Source organism: Mustela putorius, unplaced genomic scaffold (genome assembly GCF_011764305.1).
Source record: "Mustela putorius furo isolate JIRA1106 unplaced genomic scaffold, ASM1176430v1.1 tig00003834_pilon_pilon_pilon, whole genome shotgun sequence".
NCBI classification, from domain to species: Eukaryota; Metazoa; Chordata; class Mammalia; order Carnivora; family Mustelidae; genus Mustela; species Mustela putorius.
In genome coordinates this window covers 48,380,839-48,403,690 of record NW_025421987.1, presented here as the reverse complement: position 1 = coordinate 48,403,690, position 22,852 = coordinate 48,380,839, and the positions used below count along the sequence as shown (strand labels likewise).

At 35.1% G+C, this 22,852-nt stretch overlaps 1 protein-coding gene across 3 annotated transcripts in view; it reads left to right on the top strand.

Moving 5' to 3' along the window:
* SLC9A9 (solute carrier family 9 member A9) overlaps positions 1-22,852 on the top strand; it is a 668,807-nt gene that overhangs the window by 419,826 nt on the left and 226,129 nt on the right. For all 3 annotated transcript variants that reach the window (XM_004754464.3, XM_004754462.3, XM_045088481.1), the window contains exon 10: positions 22,036-22,149. In XM_004754464.3, the coding sequence (XP_004754521.1) occupies positions 22,036-22,149 (114 nt within the window). The remainder of the gene's footprint in view (positions 1-22,035; positions 22,150-22,852) is intronic.

The window sequence follows — 22,852 nt, the reverse complement described above, 5'->3', positions numbered from 1 at the left end:
CACTAAGTGTTATATGTGACTGATCAATTATTGAACAATACATCTGACACTAATGGTGTCCTCTATGTGGACTAATTGAATTTAAATAAAAAAAGAAAAATGCTTCTATCTTCATAAAAGAAGATGTTAGAAGAAAGAAAGAAAGAAAGAAAGAAAGAAAGAAAGAAAGAGAGAAAGAAAAGAAGGAAGAAAGAAAGAAATCTGAATAGGCTTAATCAGAATCAGAAGATGTGTGTGTTAATGAGGGTCAGGCAGTAGCCCTAATGAGAAACTAGACAAGACTCTGTCTCTGCTTTCTATTACCCTTTCTGTATTTTTCAGGGCAATTTTTTAAGGTGTTTTACAAAAACTTTAAGCAATTTCCACTTACACTTTCTTATATCTTTATAGACTTCTAATACAGTGAATATAATGGCATGAAGTAGCAGATTTTTATCATAGTGTAGGTAGATACATGGGGCAGTGTTAAAGTAGCATGAGGAAATTCTTGGTAGATCTGTTTTTTTCTGTGCCACCCCAGATTTGCCCAGTCTCTCTTAATCTTAGAAGCTGGTCATATTTGGTAGGAATACTAGAAGTTTCAGTTCTTTCTTTCTTCTGGTCAGAGAAAATAAGAAGGGATGATATGTGATGACTCAAATGAATTGACAACACCATATGGAAGTAAAGTTTGTGGCTGTTTCCAAAATCAATAGAAAAGAAAGCCAGGGTCAATTAAATGCCTGCCATGGCTATAGAGGGAAGAAGTGGTGCCCACATTAGGTTTTGGCCATTTATGTATAACAAGACTATGAACTCCTCTGACTATTAATTCTCTGACAATAAGAATTGTGTTTTTCTCTTTTTGTATCCCCAAGTAGATAGGATAGTCTTAACACAAGGTAAACAGTCAGCCAACATTTGGAAATAAATGGGAAATGAATTAAAAGGATACAAATAATGATTTTAAATTGCTTCTTGTCTGATTTATGAACTAGAATTGGCGAGTAAATAGCTCCTAAATGAGTCACTATATCTACAATACCTCAGAAAACACTGATATGCTCTAGGTGGGGAAAGACATATCCCTAGAGAAATTTAACAATCCAGCTTAACCTCATGAGAGCTTGTGCTTTATATTTATATTGCCTGTGATATCCGAAAGACTCAGACTTAAAAATAAACTTAAAACCCAGTCTTAAGTTGGAAATATCTTTGGAACAACTGGAAAAAACAAAAATAAAGCATCTTTGGGAGGCTACCCTCCAAGACAAGGCCACAAAAGTACCATCTTTGCTAAAGCTCCACCAACATTAGTTCACAGTTCAAAATTAAAAGTACACAAGGAAACAAACCACCATAAAAGAGGAGAGATAGCAAACAACAGAATTAGAACCAAGATTTTCATATAATGACTAATTAAAGATTATAAAAATATATATATTTAAAATAATTAAAGACAAGAAAAATAGAAGTAAAAATATAAGAAAGAAATATAAATTATTAAAATAAGGAAGAGGCAAACAGATCAAAGGATTTTAAATTCTCGTAAGGAAGTATTAACAGTAATTCACTTAATACAAAATATGTGTGTTGTAATAGAATGCATAACTTCCAACCCAGAGGAGAAATAAAGAAAATAAAGAAAAATAAAGAAAATATAAAATAAAAATAAAGATGAAAATAAAGAAAAATAATAAAGAAAACAGGAAATGGGAGAAACAGTAGCAACAACAAAACCCAAATCATAGAAAAAGCAGGGTAATTTGAAAGTAGATAGAAAAATTAATTCAATTACATTAGTAGTAAACAAAACTGTAAATGGGCTAAACTTATGAATTAAAAAGAACAGACTGTCAGGTTTAACTTTTTTAATTTATTGAAGTATAGTATACACAAAGGAAAATGCATATAAGTGGACAGCTTGCTGAATTTTCATGAACTGAAAACTGTGTAAACAGTACCTAGGTCAGAAACATTACCAGCGCCTTAGAAGCCTCTTTCATGCCCCTTTTAGCTACCTCCCTACTCTCCCCCAGCAGAATAACCGCCATTTCGACTGTAACTGGCATAGACTATTTTTTTAAGCCCAGATTAGATTAAAGATATAAATATGAAAGTCAAAACTATTAAGTTTTCAGAAGCCAGTCGTTATGATCTCAGAGTTTGAAAAGACTTATAAATCACAAAAAATATATAAAGGAAAAGATTAATCAATTTGACTACACTAAAGAATTTCGTTCATCAAAAGACATCACAAAAACAAGAAAAAGTCTAGTCACAAACAAGAAAAAGAATTTGCAATTTGTCATATAACTGCCAAAGGATTGGAATCCAGAATATATAAAGAATTTCTACAAACCAATAAGAAAAAGATAAGCTACTCATTAATTGAAAAAACAAAGATACTACCAGATATTCAATGTAAGAGGAAATCTTAATAGCCATCAATGTATCACAAAATGTTCAACATTCCCTATATTCACATAGAGAATTCAAATTAAAGCCACAATTACCAGATTGGGGGAAAAAAATGAAATATGTGGTATAGTAGTTCAAAGCACAGACTCTGGAGTCATACTAGCCTAGTCATACTAGACTCTGGAGTCATACTGGCTCAAATCCCAGACCTACATCCCGGTTATAAGTTCTTGGGCAAATTATGGCATTTCTTTGGGCTTTGGTTTCCTTGTTCATAAGATGAGGCTAACAACACTTTCTACCTCATGGAGACATTAACCTTATTAGGAGCCATCTAATTCTTCCATTTGTTCTGGCCAAAATCTTGTGTCACTTTTGACTCTATTTTTAATCCTTCAGCAAATCCTCTGACTTCTACTTTCAAAATATATACAGAATTGCATTTCTTCTCACTAGCCCCATTGCCACCACTTTAGTCTAGGTTCACCATCATCTCCCACCTGAACTATTACAATAACCTTCTTTTTTTTATTAACATATAATGTATTATTTGCTTTAGGGGTAAGATCTGTGAATCATCAGTGTTACACAATTCACATCACTTACCATACCACGATAACCTTCTAATTAGCCTTTCTACTTCAGCACTGGCCTTTGTAGGCTATTTACAACACAGAAGCTATCATCATTATGTTAAAACATAATCAGACCATGTCACTCTATTCCTTAAACCCTCCAGTGTCTCCCAATCTTCCCCAGTAAAAGCTAGAATCCTCTCTGAGTCCTGCAAGTTCCTAGATTGCCTAGCTCCTGGTTTTCACTCTGATTTCTTCTTCCTCTCTGCTTTTCTGCTCCAACCACACTGGTTTCCTTGCTATTCTTCAGAGCCTTTGTGTTGTTGCTTGCTATAATTGGAATGCTCTTCTTCCAGATGTCTACCTGTCTTGCTTCTTCACTTTTTGCTAATATTTTTACTTAAAAGCCTTTTCTCAGTGATAGCTTCATTGAACACTACCCAAAATTTCAACAACCCCCTTGATATTTTATACCTCCCTTCCTGCTATTTTTTCATCTTTGCTCTTATCACCAATATACTATACATTTTAATTATTTATCTTGTTCAGTGTTTAGTGTCTCCTCTACAGAATTTATGTTCCAAAAGGTAAAGATTTTTGTCAGCTTTGTTCATTATTGCATCTCTAATACCTAGTACCTAGAGCAGTGGCTGGCACATAACAGGTCCTCAATAGCTTTTTTTTTTTTTTGAATGAGTAAATAAATGAATAAATGTTTATACTTATAACTTCATAGTTATAAGTATTCCATAATGTCTTAATATATAACAAAAATAATGTTAGACAAAAATCCAAGGAACATAGAAGAAAATATTTAAAGAAATGGATAGACTATTCATTGAACAGCAATTTCAATGGTCAATAAAGATGAGAAATTGTTCAAACTGATTATTAACCAAGGGTTACAAATTAAAATAATAATAATATTCATGACCTTGACAAAAATTTTGTTTTATTTTATTTTTTTAAAGATTTTATTTATTTATTTGAGAGAGAGACAGTGAGAGAGAGCATGAGTGAGGAGAAGGTCAGAGGGAGAAGCAGACTCCCCGTGGAGCTGGGAGCCCGATGCGGGACTTGATCCCGGGACTCCGGGATCATGACCTGAGCCAAAGGCAGTTGTCCAACCAACTGAGCCACCTAGGTGTCCCTGACAAAAATTTTAAAAGTTTATCAGATTATGTGTTCAGGAGGTATAGATAGAGATATTCCAATAAATTTTTCATGAAAAGGTAAAATGATATGCTTATTTGGAGGGCAATCTTATAATATCTGTTAAATTGATGATGTTTAAACCTACCACCAATAAATTTTCAAAACAGTGCCTTTTTCTTCTTCAGTATATTTTTAAAATAATACCATTTTTAAGAACATATATGAAAATAATTATTTGTGAGTGTATCTTTATAGATAAAAATATGGGATGGGAGAAAGTGTGACCAGGAGGAGTGGTGGTCTTTGCCATCTACAATGTTTTAATTATTTTTTAAGTATATTTAAGTATTGCTTTTTTTAAAAAGATTTTATTTATTTATTTTGAGAGAGAGTGTGTGTGCACAGGAGTGGGGGAGAGGGGCAGAGGGATAAGCAGACTTCCTGCTGAGCAGGGAGCACAAATACGGGCTTGAACCCAGGACCCTGGGATCATGACCTGAGCAGAAGGCAGACACTCAAGCCACCCAGCACCTGTGTTGCTTGTTTAATCATAATTAACTTTATAAAAATTTGTGGTATACAGCTGATTAAATGTAGTATTTAAATGAAAGTAAAGCATTTGTGTCCTTTAATGTTTATATTAAAAATTTGAAAGGACTTAAATGTAATGTTATGGTACTAAGTTAGGAGTTTAGGAAAGGAGCAAGCAGAATAAACCCAAAGAATAAAATTAAGTAAAAAAATAAAGATAAAAGCAGAAAAATACAATAGAGGAGATCAATAAAGCCAAAAGTTGTTTCCTTGAAAAGAGGAATAAAATAGACAATTTTGATAAGACAAAAGGAGAGCAAATCTAAACAAAGTTAGAAGAGAAAAATGGGACATAACCATAGGTGCTGTGGAGGTTAAAAAGATAGGAACAATGCCATGCACAATTGATGCAAATAAATCTAAATCTTAGATAAAATGGATGATTTCCTAGGAATAAGTAATTTATCAAAACTATCTGAAAAAAAATGAATAGACCTATATTCATTAAAGAAATTGAATTAGTAGCTAAAAATCTACTCACCAAAGAACACAAGACCCAGACTGTTTTATAGGTGAGTTCTATCTAATTTTCAAGGAATAGATCACCTGATTTTATACAAATCTTTCAAGATAAAAAATAGAGGAATGCTCCCCCAAATTATTTCATGAAGCTACTAATATTCTGAAATCAAAACTTGTGAGTAGCAGTAATAAAAAATGAAATGTATGTGCCAGTTTCACTTATGAACATAGATATAAAGGTTATGAACAAAATATTATCAAGCCAAATTCATCAGTGAAAAAAAAAAGTACATTATGACTGAGCTGGGTTTATCCTAGGGATACAAGCATACTCAAGTATTAGAATAGTGTAAGTATAATTTACCACATTAACAAATGAAAATGTATCTTAGTAGATACAGAAATAGCACTGAATATGAAAGAGTCAACACATAGGTTGTAAAAATTCTTGGCAAAGTATAGAAGGGAAGGACTTCCTTTATCTGATAGAAAATATCTGTTAAAAAGCCATAGACAGCATCGTATATGGTGGTGAACCTTTAGAAGTATAATTCCTTTTAAATCATTCAAGATTCTCCTTTTGATATGTCTTGATTGTTTTCCATATTTTTTTTGAACAGTGAATTTCCCTATATAAATCTATGTATACTTGTCATGTTATTCCTTTAGGATAAATTCCAAGAGGTAGAACTGCTCAGATAAAGGTTTTATGTACTATGAATTTTATTATATTTCCTAAATTTCCATGTAGAAAAATTGTACAAACTTACTGTGACACAAAACACTGGGAATTCCCCTTTTATCCATTTTACTCATTCAACAGATACTTACTGAACATTATGATATGCTAAAGTCTCCGCTGGGAATTGGTGTTCAATGACAAATACCACAAATGTGGTCAGCACTCTTCTTGAGCATACAGATTAGTTTTGGAGTCATCTGTAAATCTTTTTTTTAAGAAATTGCCTGTTTGGGCACCTGGGTGGCTCAGTCATTAGGCGTCTGCCTTCAACTCAGGTTATGATTCCAGAGTCCTAGGTTGGAGCCCTGCTTCAGGCTCCCTGCTCGGCAGGAAACTTACTTCTCCGTCGCCCACTCCCCCCTGCTTGTGTTCCCTCTCTTGCTGTCTCGCTCTCTATCATATAAATAAATAAAATCTTAAAAAAGAAGAAGAAGAAGAAAAGAAAAGAAATTGTCTGTTCATGACTTTACTCACTTTTCTGAGTAATCAGTTTGATTCACCAGAAAACAAGATTCCAGAATATTCAAAATCTGAAAGATAAGGGGTTCAAGGAATAAAATCTTTTTCATAGAATAACTTTGTTTTCCAAATCAGAAATAGAACGAATGGTGGAAAAGCACAATGGTACTTAGATAGGAAAAAAGAACAAAGTATCTGAAAATAGGTTAGTCCCCCATACTCTGAAATATATGACCATGGAAAGGGGAGGGAGTGCCATATACAAAGAAGCTGAGGGCATAGGCCACAGCTAGTTTTGTCTTCAACAGGCCCTACAGTACTCCTGATCTGGGCTGTAACTGAACTCAAATTAAATTCCAAAACCCCTATAGAGAAGAACTCTCGATACCATCTATCATTCTCAATCAGCAACTTTTAACTTTAACTTTAAAAAATAATGTAAAAATCAGGGGCATCTGTGTGGTTCAGTCAGTTAAGTGCCTGACTCTTGGTTTCAGCTCAGGTCCTGACCTCAGGGTGGTGAGATTGAGCCCCCTATCAGGCTCCCTGCTCAGTGCAGAGTCTGCTTGAGATTTTTTCTCCCTCCTACCCCCTCCCCCTCTGCTCCAACCCCACTCATGTGCGCGCTCTCTCTCTCTTTCTCTCTAAAATAAAAAAGTAAATACAATCTTAAAATAATAATATTAGTAATACAAAAATCAGTGCTAATAAGATGGCAAACTAGCTTCAGCTACTGACTCCATCCTAAAGCAAACCTAGAGAAACCACATGACTGAGAGGAAACATAGACCTGAGCAAGTTGTAAAAGCTGTAAGAACACCTGGAGAGACAAGAAATCATCTTAAAGTGGTATGGAGAATGGTCACACTTGAACAGCAGCCAAAATCAGGAGTGGGAAGAAAGATTCAGTTAGAGATTTTAACTTCTAAATTCACCTCTTTTCTTGATTTTTTGGGGTGGTCTTCACCCCCCTTCTCATTTCAATGGTCTAGGTCATCCACGGTGGTGTCAGGGTTAGCATCTGGGCAGTAAAAAAGTTGATGAAGCTGCAGGATGACCAGTTGCCCTGCCCTTGGACATCCTCTTCTCCATCTTCCATGCTTCCACGTCCAGGCTGATGGATGACTACAGAAGAGATTACCTCTTCCCAGTGTTGATTTGGTCTAAATATTTAAGGGTAATTCCCTGACAAAGAAATTGCCAGAGGAGTGAACCCAAATCAGTTTGGGGGAGGGGGTGATCAAAAATTGGATGATGCTGAAAGATTTCTCGACCCTGGAGTTTATCCCCTCCCATCTCCTAAAAGTCACTAAAGGGACACTCTGGTGTGTGCATAGGCATTTCCTTATAGCATTGGAAAACAGTATTGACCCCGGGAAAATATGAGCTCATGGGTTAAAATAAGAAGAGGCCCCATGAGTACAACTACTATAAAAAACAGAGACCAAAATCTGAACATAGTCCACATTAAGCAAAATTATTGAGACAGACCAAGAATTTTAAATAGTCGTAATTAGAATCTTTAAAGAAATAAAGGAGAATATTAGTAGCATGAAGAAGAACAGGAAGTTGTAGGAAGAACCAAATGGAAACATCAATTCCAAAAAAAAAAAAAAAATGTCGAATTAGAGAAAGAACAAACACTACTTTTATCCCGCACAAAATCAGAATGGGTCAATAAATGGAAAATCAGTTAAAGCAGGGAATCATTAAAAAAAATACACAAAATAGCTCCAACATTTAATTATCACTTACATAAATGCATATTTGCCAATCTTTTTATAAAGAGTCAATGCTTTTTCTTTGACTCTTAGAGTTCTAGGTTGTCTTTTTTGCACAAAGCACACCCAAAATATATCTACCAGAACTTCTACTTTCTATTTATGTTCAGAGTCTTTATGTCTTCAGTTCAGAACAGGAGTTTAAAAACACAGGCAATATAGGCTAAGAACCCTTCTATATTTAGATATATATATTTGCAACATTTTATGGTTGTCCTGCTCACTACTAATTTAGTAGCATTTTCTAAGGTACTTAATTTTACCAAGTCTTTTCTACAAATTTAACTTAGTTTTTTTTGAAAAATATCAATTGTGGTGTTCATATTCATACTTCATTAATCTATATAATTAAATTATGCAACTACTAATACCAAGTTAAAGCAGAGATAAACTGAACTTGGAACAAGTGGGACTGATCCTTGTTAAGCCTAAAATTCATATGGTAGGAGCAGAAGGGACCTGCGCACCCAGGAGAGTAAGTAACTCAGTAGCCATCAGCATTCAGTGTGCAAAAGGCCAAGGTCATTGTGATGTACAGAAGGAATGGAGGGCTAGAGAGTGGCAACTGATGAAGAGTTTTAGTGCACATCTATAGTAGACTCTATCCTCTATATATGCATATTATGTTTTGCATATTACCAGATGTTTTATATATTACATAAAAATACATATAATCCAAGAGAACTTTCTGAGGGATCTTTGTGGATTATTTTGAAGTAACCAAACAATTTAGAACAAGAATAAACTTAGCTCCAAACCACCAGAATAAGTCAAAGCTAAAGCTCTCATCCAGATTGATTTATGTATGCATGGTTTTTATGTGAAAATATAACTGCTTTCTCTGAAACAAAAATACATTCTTTTTCTGTAATAATTTATAATTTTTGACATGTTACCTATATTGTCAAAGATGTGCCATAGCTTCAATACAAAGAAGCTTTAAGGAGGGGGGCTTTATAAATCTTACTGAAAAAGAAGCCTCAACAAAGTTAATCAGTGTACAAGAGAGTTTTCTAGAGTTCGATACAAGTACTGACAATCTAGATCCACTACATTTTAACTGTCTATTACAAAGAAACAAGTCAAGCAAACTTAATTTCATCAACTATTGATTTATTGATATTCACGCCTTCATAAAAATCATTTGATAGCTGTTCTCCAATTGAATGGCATTATTCAAATGTCATATACTTTTTATTTCACTTTCATTGATTTCTCTGATTTATAAAGACCCTTTCACACTCTCTAACTCTCCAATTTCTCATCATGTTCAGCAGAATCAATGTGCTACTCTAAACTTCATTGAATGCCTTTCATTCAGTGAAAGCCTTGTATTGAAAGCCTTTCCATATTCCACACCACCATAGTTCAAAAGTTGAATTCAAAAATCTTCTGCAAAATGAAAATTATTTTTAACCCTTAGGTGTGGTTTTTTCTTTCCTTTACCAGTCAAATCAATTAAACCTAAAGCCATATGGAGAACAAAAAATTCAGAGTTTGAATGTTACTGTTTTCATATAGTATAAAGCTCAGTGCTATATACATGCAGTAGACTTAAAGTCATACTGAAATGCACAAGAAAAAAAATCCATACCTCTTTACCTTCTAAATTGTAAAGTATCTACCCCTGTGCATTGTACAAAAATAATGACCCAAAGCAAAAGAAAAAGTTGAGGAGAGACTTTGGTCAACTTAAATAGCAAATCAGTTTAACTAGTCTTCAAATTATTTTCCCTCAAAAATATGAAATTGGGGAGGATGGTAAAAGAAATTTTTCTGAAAACTTCTGATTACCGTTGTACCATTACATATGGTAGCATATTCAAAATCAGCTAATTAGAAAGTCTGTCAAGGGAATTTGAATGTGGTAAATTCACTAGCACAAATGACAGTGTTTATTAGGAATAACATAACATGAAGCAAAGTAGTTCTTAAAATTTTCGAGCTAGCGATACAACTAAATGTTATTCCAAAAAAATGCTTCAACCCCTGCCTCTAAAATAGTGAAGGGAAAGCCTTTTTCAATAAATACTTGTTTGATTCTAGCATTTTACATTTGTCCTGATGTTCTAATGCATTTCACTCTGAAATAGCTGATATAAAACAGCATTGAATAATGTCTTCAATCCTAAGTATTTTAGTTTGTAACACTTTGATCAAGAAAATGGGATGCCATGGAGAGGTCAGACACAGCTCATGGTGTTCGGGGCTCAATATCCTTTCTGTCTGTTGCCAGTGGTAAATCTTCCTGTAGTAGAGCACATTGTTCTCACAATGAATGGAGAGGTAGATCCATAGCCATGTCATGGATGATTGTAACTCAGATGACTAGCAAGAGTTGGGATATTGGTATGCAACTCAGAGACCTAAAAAAAAAAAAAAGACATCATTAGAAATCTTCCCTTTTTTTCTGTATATTCTTCATACATTCACTCAAGAAAGAATTTAGCATTGGCTAATTAAAATGATAAAAAGACACACATGGTGAGTAAGAAAGGAAATTCATCATAGCTAAATGAAAAAAGATAAAGAAATGGAATATTAACCTTTAAAATTTTTTGATAACATGTGAATTTTTCATACCAGTTCCTAATATTAATAGTAATGTTTCTCTTGGTTTGTTCATTAAGAAAAAATCTTTTCAGCATGGTTTTCATGTCTGCACAGAAAATATGTTGTTTCAGCTAGTTTTCTTTAGCTAGTATTTATTGGCAAAACCACAGAGAAACTAATTATATTATGCCATGACTCTTATTTTTTCCCCCTAAGGGCCAGTACTATTAGATTTCCTGAGACAATCCTTCTAGAGAACACATCTTTGAACATAATTCTCGATCTAGAGCCCCCCAGCCTTTGAAGCTATTCTACACTTAAGGTCCTATATACCAACCACAAACTCCCAGAGACACGTTTACTTTCAAGACTAACATGTTTTGGGGCACCTGGTTGGCTCAGTGGGTTAAGCCTCTGCCTTCAGCTCAGGTCATGATCTCAGGGTCCTGGGATAGAGCCCCGCATTGAGCTCTCTGCTCAGCAGGGAGCCTGCTTCCTCCTCTCTCTCTGCCTGCCTCTCTGCCTACTTGTGATCTGTGTCTGTCAAATTAAAAAAAAAAAATACTAACATGTTTAACATTTCAAGACTGTGGAACGAAAACTGACAGTTGCTGCCTACACTATACAATTGCCTACTACTGCAAGGATTCTGATGGAAATCCTTTTCCACAGTTAGAACAAAGCAGTATGCAATAAATGATGACTGTGTTTGACTTTTTTCTATGAGCCGAAGAAGTAGTTGAAAGTGATAGAGAACTACATTTCAGCTCAACATAAGGGAGGACTTCTTAATAGTTACAAATGTCTAAAAATGCCATTTGCTTCCTTGGAAAGTACTGGGGTTTCTGCTTTGGCAGTGTCCAGTTCCATGCTGAGCAGCCTCTTGAAAAGAGTGTTGAAGCAATCAAGCATTGGTCAGATGTCTGGACTACATTACAAGGTTACTCTATCCTTGAAATCTTGATCTCAGGGTGTGTGTGTGTGTGTGTGTGTGTGTGTGTGTGTGTGTATTTCATCAAAATAGATCTAAGTCTAATTTTAGTTGGGGGCCAATATTTCTGATCAATGTCATGTTAATCACTTTGTGAAGTTGCAGACTTGAGAAGTTTATTCTTCACTCAATGATATATTAACTTAAATGAAACCTTACAAAATTCTGTACTTTTACTTTAATATGCCCCCCTAAAAAAAAAAGAAAGAAAAAGAATCAAAACTCGAAAACCTCCACAAATAAGAACACTGTTATCAGTATTTACTGGATAAAGTAATTTAGCAAATTCATAGAAAATAACCCTCCCCTTAACTTATTAGCTCTAAGATTTTAAGAATATCTGGCTACAGTATTTATTCAGTTTAATGAAGCTGAATTCCTTGTAGCTGTAACTACATTTATTTCCTATATTAACTTTGCTTGCTTAATGATGCCTATTCATCTTCCCAAAATGTGTTTTGTTGTGTTTTTATAGTCTGTGCATCTGAAATTCTCATGTTTTTAAAAAGTCAAATTAAGTTTAAAAGACAATGAAATGCAGGGGATGGGAGAGGGTTGGATAGCAGCCAGGAGTGCATAGGGAGCCCAAGAATTCTCAAAGAAATATAGGACAAAATAGAAGCTCTTGGTCACTTAAGTGGTATACCTCCTCTACTTCAGACACTGTATAGTCCCTAAACTGTAAAGTCCTAAACTTGGACGTAGAGCCTAACTCCTGCAGGTGAGGCAGAGGAAGAATACCCACACTGTGTGAAGTTTCTTTTTTTTATTTGAACTTCTGTGTGTTTTCATTTCTTTTTTTTTAGTTTTTTATTTTTCATAAACATATATTTTTATCCCCAGGGGTACAGGTCTGTGAATCACCAGGTTTACACACTTCACAGCACTCATCAAAGCACATACCCTCCCCAATGTCCATAACCTCATCCCCCTTCTCCCAATCCCCCTCCCCCCAGCAACCCTCAGTTTGTTCTGTGAGATTAAGAGTCACTTATGGTTTGTCTCCCTCCTAATCCCATCTTGTTTCTTTGAAGTTTCTTTGATTTTAGGCATATATATATTATAATCTATATGCATAGTAATATATATAAAACTGTATATAATCATTATGATGGTTCTTTTTTTTTTGAGATTTTATTTATTTATTTGACAGAGAGAGACACAGTGAGAGAGGGAACACAAGCAGGGGGAGTGGGAGAGGGAGAAGCAGGCTTCCTGTAGACCTGGGGATCCCGATGCAAGGCTCGATTCCAGGACCCTGGAATCACGACCTGAGCTGAAGGCAGATGCTTAACGACTGAGCCACCCAGGTGCCCCCATTATGATGGTTCTATAGAGCAAAGAATTTCTCTAGGATTGGAAAGTTTTGTCTTATCATTACAAATGCAAGGTAAAAGTTTTATTCCTGTTTTGCTTTTTGTGGGGGGATTGTTCTGGATGACTGGATGGTAGTAGACATTGGGAGAAGATAAGTATCCACTACCTCAAGTATCCACCACCTTAAGAACCAGCTGTTGCTTCCACTAGTTGGATGCCAAGATATTTACCTTTCAGGTTTCTTTACTTGAAATAAAATGTGGTCAGGGTCCCATGAATACTGCCAACCCCGGAGCTGTTCTGATGATCAAAGAAAATGTATTAAAAATAACCTTTGTAAACTCTAAAGCCTTATAAATATTCACCAATTCTATTGTTAACAAACATCTTGCTGCCCCCAAACCAGAATTTCATATACTGGAGAGACAGCCTAGTCTGGCAAAAATGATTTGGGCCTTAAACAAAACTCAAGACAGCTCAGTTCTTTCCTTTATTGTGTTTATGTAGGCAAGTGTATTAATATCGAGTGCAGCTTCGCCAACAGTAAAATGGAAATAAAATTATCAATTTATGGGCTGCCTGGTTGGCTCAGTGAGTTAAGCCTCTGCCTTCAGCTCAGGTCATAATCTCAGGGTCCTGGGATAGAGTCCCGCATCGGGCTCTCTGCTAGGCAGGGAGCCTGCTTCCTCCTCCCCCCCCCCACCGCCCCTCTCTCTGCTTGCCTTTCTGCCTACTTGTGATCTCTTTCTGTCAAATAAATAAAATCTTTTAAAAAAATTATCAATTTGTGAGTTTTGTTGTCATTATGATATAAATGTTAAAAAATTTTAAAGTAAAAGCCTTTAACATATTCCTTAGCATAATTTAAATCCTAAAAAAAATTAATTCCATTAGTATTATTACTATTTTAGAAGTAGTGATACTGCTATTTTTTTTTAAGATTTTATTTATTTATTTGACAGACAGAGATCACAGGTAGGCAGAGAGGCAGGCAGAGAGAGAGGGGGAAGCAGGCTCCCCGCTGAGCAGAGAGCCTGATGTGGGGCTCGATCCCAGAACCCTGGGATCATGACCCGAGCTGAAGGCAGAGGCCTTAACCCACTGAGCCACCCAGGTGCCCCGATACTGCTATTTTTATTATAATGTCCTACATATAGAAGAATCTCACAAGATTGCAGTTGTACCTATATGTAATTATAAATCTTCAGCTTCATAAGAGAAGTTGCTCTCTAGGAACCAGGACCATGACTGGCAATAAAGCCTTTAGATCATTTACATCCTTACTAGAAAGTTCACAGAGCTTCAGTACAATTCATTTCTTATGCTACCTCTGAAGCCCATAGGAATTACTGGATTTGCCATGAACAAATTTCCTCAGGACTGGGACCAAGCCAATATTAGAATTACAGAAGCAGAAGTTATAATTCCAGTAAAATATATTCTCCTGTTGGTTCGCAGATTCCCCAATATGTGTATACCCCAGCTTGTTCAAAATATAGATATGCTCAATAGTATATAAAAAACGAAACCTGAGATATTCTTTAAAGAAAGTGTCCAGTTAGGAAGAAAGTGTCCAGTTAGGAAGAAAGACAAAAACAGACAAAAAAATTAATCCTGGGCATTTTTATTTCTTCCTTTCTTTTCATTTTTATTACTTTTGTAGATTCTTTCACCTCCCAATTAAAATGGATTTCAGTGTATTACTTGGACAAGTAGATGAAAGCCAGCAGGTTGTGTCAAACTGTACTATGCCAAATAAAAGCTTTGTTGAGGAATCCATGTGAATTTAATTGATATTAGTTAAGCAGGGTACAGTATAATGAACTACTATAATATTTCTCTAAACGAACCATAGTAACATGGTAAAGTTTCATTCTTTTACAAATAGGGGAAAGAACCAAATCAGCATTACTGATATGATTTTATAAAATAGGTATGACCTTTTTATAAAAATTTCTAGTAAGTACAGTAAATAACAGTCTAAAAAAATATAACATCCATCTGGTAAGTCTTCAGAGAACATGGTTAAGTTGTTTAAACTTTAAGTTGTTTAATTAACATTTGACTGGTTACCATGAACTTTCAGAGTTTTTAAACACTGACTGTCCTCTTCTTTGCACTATTAACTTGTTTTTTTATTTTCCCAAAGAAAAGCTTTGCCAAGCAAAGATTACTTAAGTTGGGTTCTCTCCAAAGGCTCAAACTGAGAATTAATGGAAATAAAACAAATGTTGATTACTGTACTGGATAAATAAAATATTGAGTCAAGTTTTTTTTTTCATTGATCCTGAGTGAGGTTGAAGTAGATGTGAGGTTATTTATAGTGAATACTGATCCTGAATCTGCTAGTTTGACATTTGTTGTTGTCATTATTATTATTATCATCATTATTACAACTTTGATTTGGAAGTAGAGTTTTGAGAGTTTTTTTTTTTCCTTCTAAATTTGACTAATAAATCTATTCCCTCAGTAATTAACTACTCCAGGCCAGACTCGGGCAGTGAATGCCCTCCTGGTGGTCAAATTGGTTGCTTCTGTCAGTATGGCCTTAATGTAGATTCTCCTTTTGAAACATACCTTCAGGAAATTTTTGCACATGAAACAAAATTGAATTCACCCACACACTTTCATTAAGTGCCCCAAGAAGGAAATTATTATGAAGCCTGTTCATTCAGAGGAATGTTGTCACATGATATAAATAGACAAAGGAGTGCTAATCAGTGCTGCTGCCTTGCCATGAAGAGAGCCTTTTTAAAAATGCTAATAACCATCTACAATTTAGAATAAGTGAGTCTATCAGATTGTCAAAGGTTTTTAAAAATTGATAAAAACTACTTTTGGCAAGCATGTGGGGAAAGGGCACCCTCTGCACCATTATTAGAGATGCAAATTGGCATATCTTTCGGAAGGGCAGACTGGTAGTATGTTGAAAAAGAAAAATTAATGTATACCCTTTGACAGAAGCAGCTCATGTCTAGGAATTACCTAAGGAGTAGTCACTCAATTGGAGAGAGATGTTTGTATAAAGGTGCTTAAGGGTCGCCTGGGTGGCTTAGTTGGTTAAATGAATGCTTTCGGCTCACCTGGAGTCCCAGGATAGAGTCCCATCAGGCCTCCCTGCTCCCCAGGGAGTCTGCTTCTCCCTCTGACCCTCCCCCTTCTCATGCTCTCTCTCAAATAAATAAATAAAATCTTTTTTTTTAAAAAAAGGTACTTAATGCAGCATTGTTTAAATGGGAACAAATCTAGAAACAATCAAATATCCAATTATGGGTACATGAAATAAAATTTAGTAGGAAAATTCAAAGGGATATTTTGCTACCATTAAAAATTGTTTAGTGATTCTTCTTCTACCCACTTAAGCCCCCATGTTGCATCACCACTTCCTCATTGGGAGGGAGACAAACCATAAGTGACTCTTAATCTCACAAAACAAACTGAGGGTTGCTGGGGGGAGGGGGTTTGGGAGAAGGGGGTGGGATTATGGACATTGGGGAGGGTATGTGCTTTGGTGAGTGCTGTGAAGTGTGTAAACCTGGTGATTCACAGACCTGTACCCCTGGGGATAAAAATATATGTTTATAAAAAATAAAAAATTAAAAAAAAATTAAAAAAAAAAAGATTCAACCAAAAAAAAAATTGTTTAGTGGATCCAAGTTTATTGCCATGGAAAGAAACTTATGAAACATTATTAAGTTGATGAAGCTACATAAAAAATATGGTCAGATTTATATAACATTATGCATGTTGTCTATACATCTACAGATCTATGGAAAAGAGATTACTAAAAGATGTTCCCCAAAAAGATAAGTGTTTTTGTCATTGTTGTTTATATTTTTCTTCACTCAAAAATAATTTAAACAAAAATAAGAAAAATACTAGAAATGGGTAAGAATGCTCAATAACCTCCCCAAAATAAAATAAATAGATTAAATAAAAAGATGAAAGCTTGAGATATAAAAATAAAAATAAAAAGATGAAAAGTTTGAGAAAGGCTTAAAGAGGAAAAGATTTGGAAAATTTTTATTCTACTTTAAAATTCTTATTCTAACTTAATCTAGTTTTATAAACTATGAAAATAATATAAGTTCACAGTAAATAACACAATGTCAGTATCTATAAAGTGAAGTAGAAGTTAGGTGTATATGGATTTATTCATATACAACATATCCTTTATTTCTTTAACTCACTTTATATGATTTAACAATGGATCTCGGCTATCTTTCTACATCAGCATATACAGAACATCATAAATTTATTCTATTATATGAATGTACATATAATTAATTCAACTGTTTCTTTTATTATGGATATTATTCCCAAGCTTTTGCTCATATAAATACATTACAAAATTTCTTGATTAAAAAAATCGTACAAAATTACTGGTAGTTTCTTGAATACATTCATAAGTAGGTTTTGTTTTTTAATTAAATTGTCAATTCTTCTGGAATTTATTTGGCTATAAGAAGAGAGTTAGGAATCTCTCTTTAGTTTTGATTCTTTTTTCCAAATCAGTCAAATTTTTCTGCAATCTTTCTCAACACTCTATATTTTCTCCCAATGATATTATAAAATTGTCATTCTCTCTAAATTGATATTCATATATTCTGTGTGTTACAAAATAAAGTATCATAAGACTCTGGGCAGGAAATTGACAAAAATGATACTATTCACCTAAAAAAAAATTAACATGCAAGAACAGCTTTGCTGGGTGCCTGGATGGCTCAGTGGGTTAAGCCTCTGCCTTAGGCTTAGGTCATGATCTCAGGGTCCTGGGATCGAGTCCCACGTCAGGCTCTCTGCTCAGCAGGGAGCCTGCTTCCTCCTCTCTCTCTCTCTGCCTGCCTCTCTGCCTACTTGTGATCTTTCTCTGTCAAATAAATAAATAAAATCTTAAAAAAAAAAAGAACAGTTTTGCTTTAGAAAGCAACTGGAAAAGTTGGATAAAGAAAGCAGAAAAGCAGATGTTCAAAAGAATTGACAAGTAACCACATCATCTAGGACTTGAAGGGCCAAGATATCAAATAAAAACAAATTAAACTAAAGTATGTTGAATATGAGAAATAATAAAAATAATAGAGAAATTAATGAAATGGTAAGGAGAAAGCAGAATACAGACAAATCAACAAAACTGAATTTGCTTCTTGGAAGCACCCATAAAACTGATAACTCTCTAACAAGATTTCTAAGGAAGAAAAGACACATATTATCATCATTGGGGGAAAGACATAACTACAGACTAAGATATTGAAGATATTACAAACAATTCTATGCCAGTAAATGTGAAAATTTAGATATAACAGCAAACACAACTTACTATAACTAATACAAAAACAAATAGAAAATATAAATAATCCTATATCTATTAGAATACTTGTATCTGTAGTTAAATGTCTTCCAACAAAGAAAACTTCAAGCCCAGAATTCTTCTAAGTGTTTAAAGGAAGACAATAGGAACCTGTTTTATCAAATATCAGCAACTTTGATAATACAATCTGGTAAAGACTATGCAAGAAAGGAGCATTATAAGATAGTCTTTTGTGACATATACACACAAAATTTTAATATTAGCAAATTAATTCTAGTGATGTATAAAAAAAGGATAATGCATCATAACCAAGAAGGGTTTATTGCAGAAATGCAAAATTGTTTCAGCATTTGGAAATCAGTTAATATCATTAACTACCTTAAAACAATGAAAGAACAAGCTACCATATGTTCATCTTAATAGTAAAGAAAAAACATTTGAAGTGCTAATAGCAGTGTATTGGGGTGTGGAAGTATAAGTGGGAAGGGGAACGAGAGTAATTCTGGGTGCTGGTAATATTCTCTTGTCTAATCTGAAGTTGTAAACATATGATTTAAACATTTTTCTAAGTGACTAAGCATAAAATCCATTTTTTTAACATGCAAACATAGCCAGGAAGACTCAGAAGGTAGAGTATGTGAACAAACTAAAGCCATGGATTATTATGATGTATTATGGATCTACGTTATTTACAAAGACATGATATTGGTAGAGGAATAAGTAACAATAGAAACAAAGAACAGGTCTAGAAATGGACCTATCTGGAAAATGGAACTTCTGTGCAATGTGTATATAAACATATATAATTCTAGCCAGTGTATATAATTCTAGCCAGTGCTAGATTTCAATAAACCAAGTGACTACAAGTTAAAATCCTGGGTTTTCCAAAGGAAGTAAATCTCTAAACAAATATTTCATACCATGGGTCTCCATGTAAAATGTATGGAATAAATTCCTTCACATCTCAACAACCAACAGAAAAGGAAAAAATAAATTTTCCCCTTAACGTGAGGAATAGATTGAAATTGACAGGGCGGGGTGGCAGTAGAGGTGGGGGTGGGCAGGGGTAACTGACTTTGCTGCTATTTGAAAAAAGTCCAAAAGTTGATCACCTACCCTTATTGATAACCCATATTAGGTCAGAGAGGTGGTTTGGGTTTTTTTGTTGTTAAACTGGTACAGGACTGTGAAGGAATATGTATCATTTTAAGTAATAGAAACCTCACTTAGAACAAAAAAAGTGGGGGTTTTTTATTGTTTTTTCCAAGGGTAGATTTTGCTTCGGAAGAGGCTGAATACAGATTTAAGTGGTGTGGTCAGGACATGGCTTCTCTTTCAGACAGCTGTTTTCCCTGGGAGCACGAGATGGCCAGCCACAGCTCCCTAGCCTGCATCCCACTTTCTCACACCATGAAAAGCTGGGGGTTTTGTCCTGGCATTTCCTGCCAGGAATCATTGTATTTCTTTGGCTCTGAATGCACCAAACCCACTTCTGAACCAAAGATGCTAGCTAGAGAAATACATTGATTTGAGTGGTTTAGTCCTAAATCATACACCCCATATCTGAACTATGGAGGTTTAAACATGTGAGCTAAGAGTAGGGAAGAAGGTGGACCCTAGAGGGAAATTGGAGTGTGACCACCAAGAAGGAGCTAAATAGATCCTAGATGGCAAGATGTCCCCTCTCCAGTACTTGGGAAAGGACCAGAGAAGAAGCTCTATGAATTTAAGCTTGCATTTGTTTGTTAATGTTTAAAACTGGATAGCTGCACCATAGCTTAATGTTTGTGCCCCTCCCCCAACCAAATTCATATGTTGAAGTCCTACTCTCCAATGTGGTGATATGTTAAAGGTGGGGCTTCGGGGAGCTGATTAGGTAATGAGGGTGGAGCCTTCATGAATGGGATTAGTGCCCTTATAAGAAGAGATATGAGGGGCGCCTGGGTGGCTCAGTGGGTTGAAGCCTCTGCCTTCGGCTCGGGTCATGATCTCGGGGTCCTGGGATCGAGCCCCGCGTCGGGCTCTCTGCTCCGCGGGAAGCCTGCTTCTACCTCTCTCTCTGCCTGCCTCTCTGCCTACTTGTGATCTCTATCTGTCAAATGAATAAATAAAATCTTAAAAAAAAAAAAAAAAGAAGAAGAAGAAGAAGAGATATGAGAGAGATATTCAGTAAGCAGGCTGCTATTTGCAAACCAGGAAGAGGATTCTCATCAAAACCTAATTGGCTGACTTGACCTTTTGATCTTGGATTTCTCAGCTTCCAGAAGTATAAGAAATAAATCTCTGTTGTTATAACCAGCCAGTCTATAGTATTTTGCTATGGCAGGCAGAGCAGATTAAGACAGTAGCCAAATCTCACTTTCTGAAAAAGTACAGATATGAGGAGGCAGCAAAGTGTTCCCCATTCCCTGTATTTTCTCCCACGTTTTCAAGTTTTTGTGGTTATTTGGGTGACAGTGTTTGTTAAGATGAGCTGGTCTAGAATGCGAAACAAGTCCTCAGGATAATTAATGATCACTGCCACTGCAGAAAGACCATCTTGTACCACAGGAGTGTGTCTTTTTTAATCCTTTATTTCTATTACTGGCTTTAAATAATGTTTCTGACGAAATTCTGCTTTTCTTTCTGTCAACTATCAGTAAGCGGGTATTGGGCATTATTTGTGAGGCTGTAAATACATTACACGAAAAAATAATGAGTCCTTAAAAAGTCAAGAGAAATGCTTCCAGAGGCATTTACCTAACATGGTGATTTATGTAAGGCTGAGAATGAAGTTTCAGAAGTTTCAGAAGCTTCCAAATGAAAATTCTGGAACATAAACTAAAGTCTCTTCCAAATGTGTGTTTGTTGTAGCCCCTGGACACATTTCCCTTTTACTTCTAATCTAGAAGTTAGAGAACATTTTTCATGCTCAACTTAAATTGTTTAGTTAATGATCTAAGAATAACTCTTGGGAGCTTCCCTCTGCATAGTGTGTTATTACTCTATTCCTCTGACTAAATTTGATGTATCTATTGTGTTCTCATTGCATAAACTGATCCCTGGGATTAATCATTTTCTTTTTACCAGCTAGAAATTGTAGATATTTAATGGATATACCTACATCAGTCAATTTAATGAGTCTCATTGTCTGGGGGTTGAAATATACTGATCATTCTAATGTTGAAAAATAATTGACATTCATTCTTATTCCAAGTTTCCAAGTTTTCCAAGTTTATCTCTCCTGCCTGCCTGAGGAAGGTAATTTAGCTAAAACTTTTTTTGAAGTTTTCAGGGCCTAGGAACTCAAGGACATCTACTGAGTGATATCAGAAGAAACTAAACAATCTTTGCATCCTTTCCGATGGTACATCTTAAGCAATCATGTAGATTTCTATAATAAGGATATTCTATCATCCTAGTAGGAATTGTTCCATGGAGGATCATGCTGACTAATACACCCAGGTGTATTTCTAGCAGCCTTGCATTTGGAAAGGAAGATGAGATGTTAACACAACTGCCACATCTGTCACTAGGTAGAGAGCCAGAGTAGAGCCAGAGGGCCTGACAGGGTAGTCAGAGGTCCTATACCCCCCCAGAAGTGGAGCACAAGGCCTTCCCAGGCACAAGAGAAACATCCACTTACCAAAACAGTTACAAGATATTAAGTGAATTCACACCTGAGTCATAAGTAATGGTTTTGGTTTCTGTTTTGTTTTCAGTTGTTTGAATTTATGAACTTCTTGGGCGAGAATGTCATCTTCTGTTACATGGGCCTGGCGCTGTTCACCTTCCAGAATCATATCTTTAATGCTCTTTTTATACTTGGAGCCTTTGTATCCTTTGAAATACAGAACATGGAGTGATGAGGGAAAAGAGCAAACTACTTATGTTTAGTGATTACTCTGTTAAATTGTTTTAAGTAATTTCTTCAAGTTTATTGCAAGATTCAAATTCATGGCAGATAGTAGGAGGGAAAAGATCCTAAGAATTGGGACCTTTATTAAATGCTTCCATTTCAAGATAAGAAATTTGGGAAATACTGAGAGAAAGAAAGAGAGAAAACTGAAGAATAGAATACTCAAAAAATAAATATTCAAAATACATTTATTTCTTGAATATTCAAAGTATGTTTTTAAATTATGAATCATTTAGATAAAAATATATCCATCCATTAATTTCAGAGAAATATACTTAATCTGCATTAGAGTATATCTGAATATAGCAGGATTATTAAGCTTTAGAAATATTTTCATCACAAGTTGGTAAAATCTCTTTTCCAGCGAGGACTTTGAAAATAGGACACCGAGTAAAGATTAGATGAAATTAACATTATAGATGTGATTCAATGTCTTACGTTAGTGTACATGTGAGTTTATTTTAATAAGATCCCCCTTTCCTATAAGTAAAATAAGATAAACTCTAGACCTCCTTTTTTTTTTCCCCCAGACCTTGCAGAGGACTTTTGTAGCTCTAGGCCTGGTGTGTAAGCATTCCCCAATAAGAACAGATGTCTACTTGACGGGATACTGAGCTACA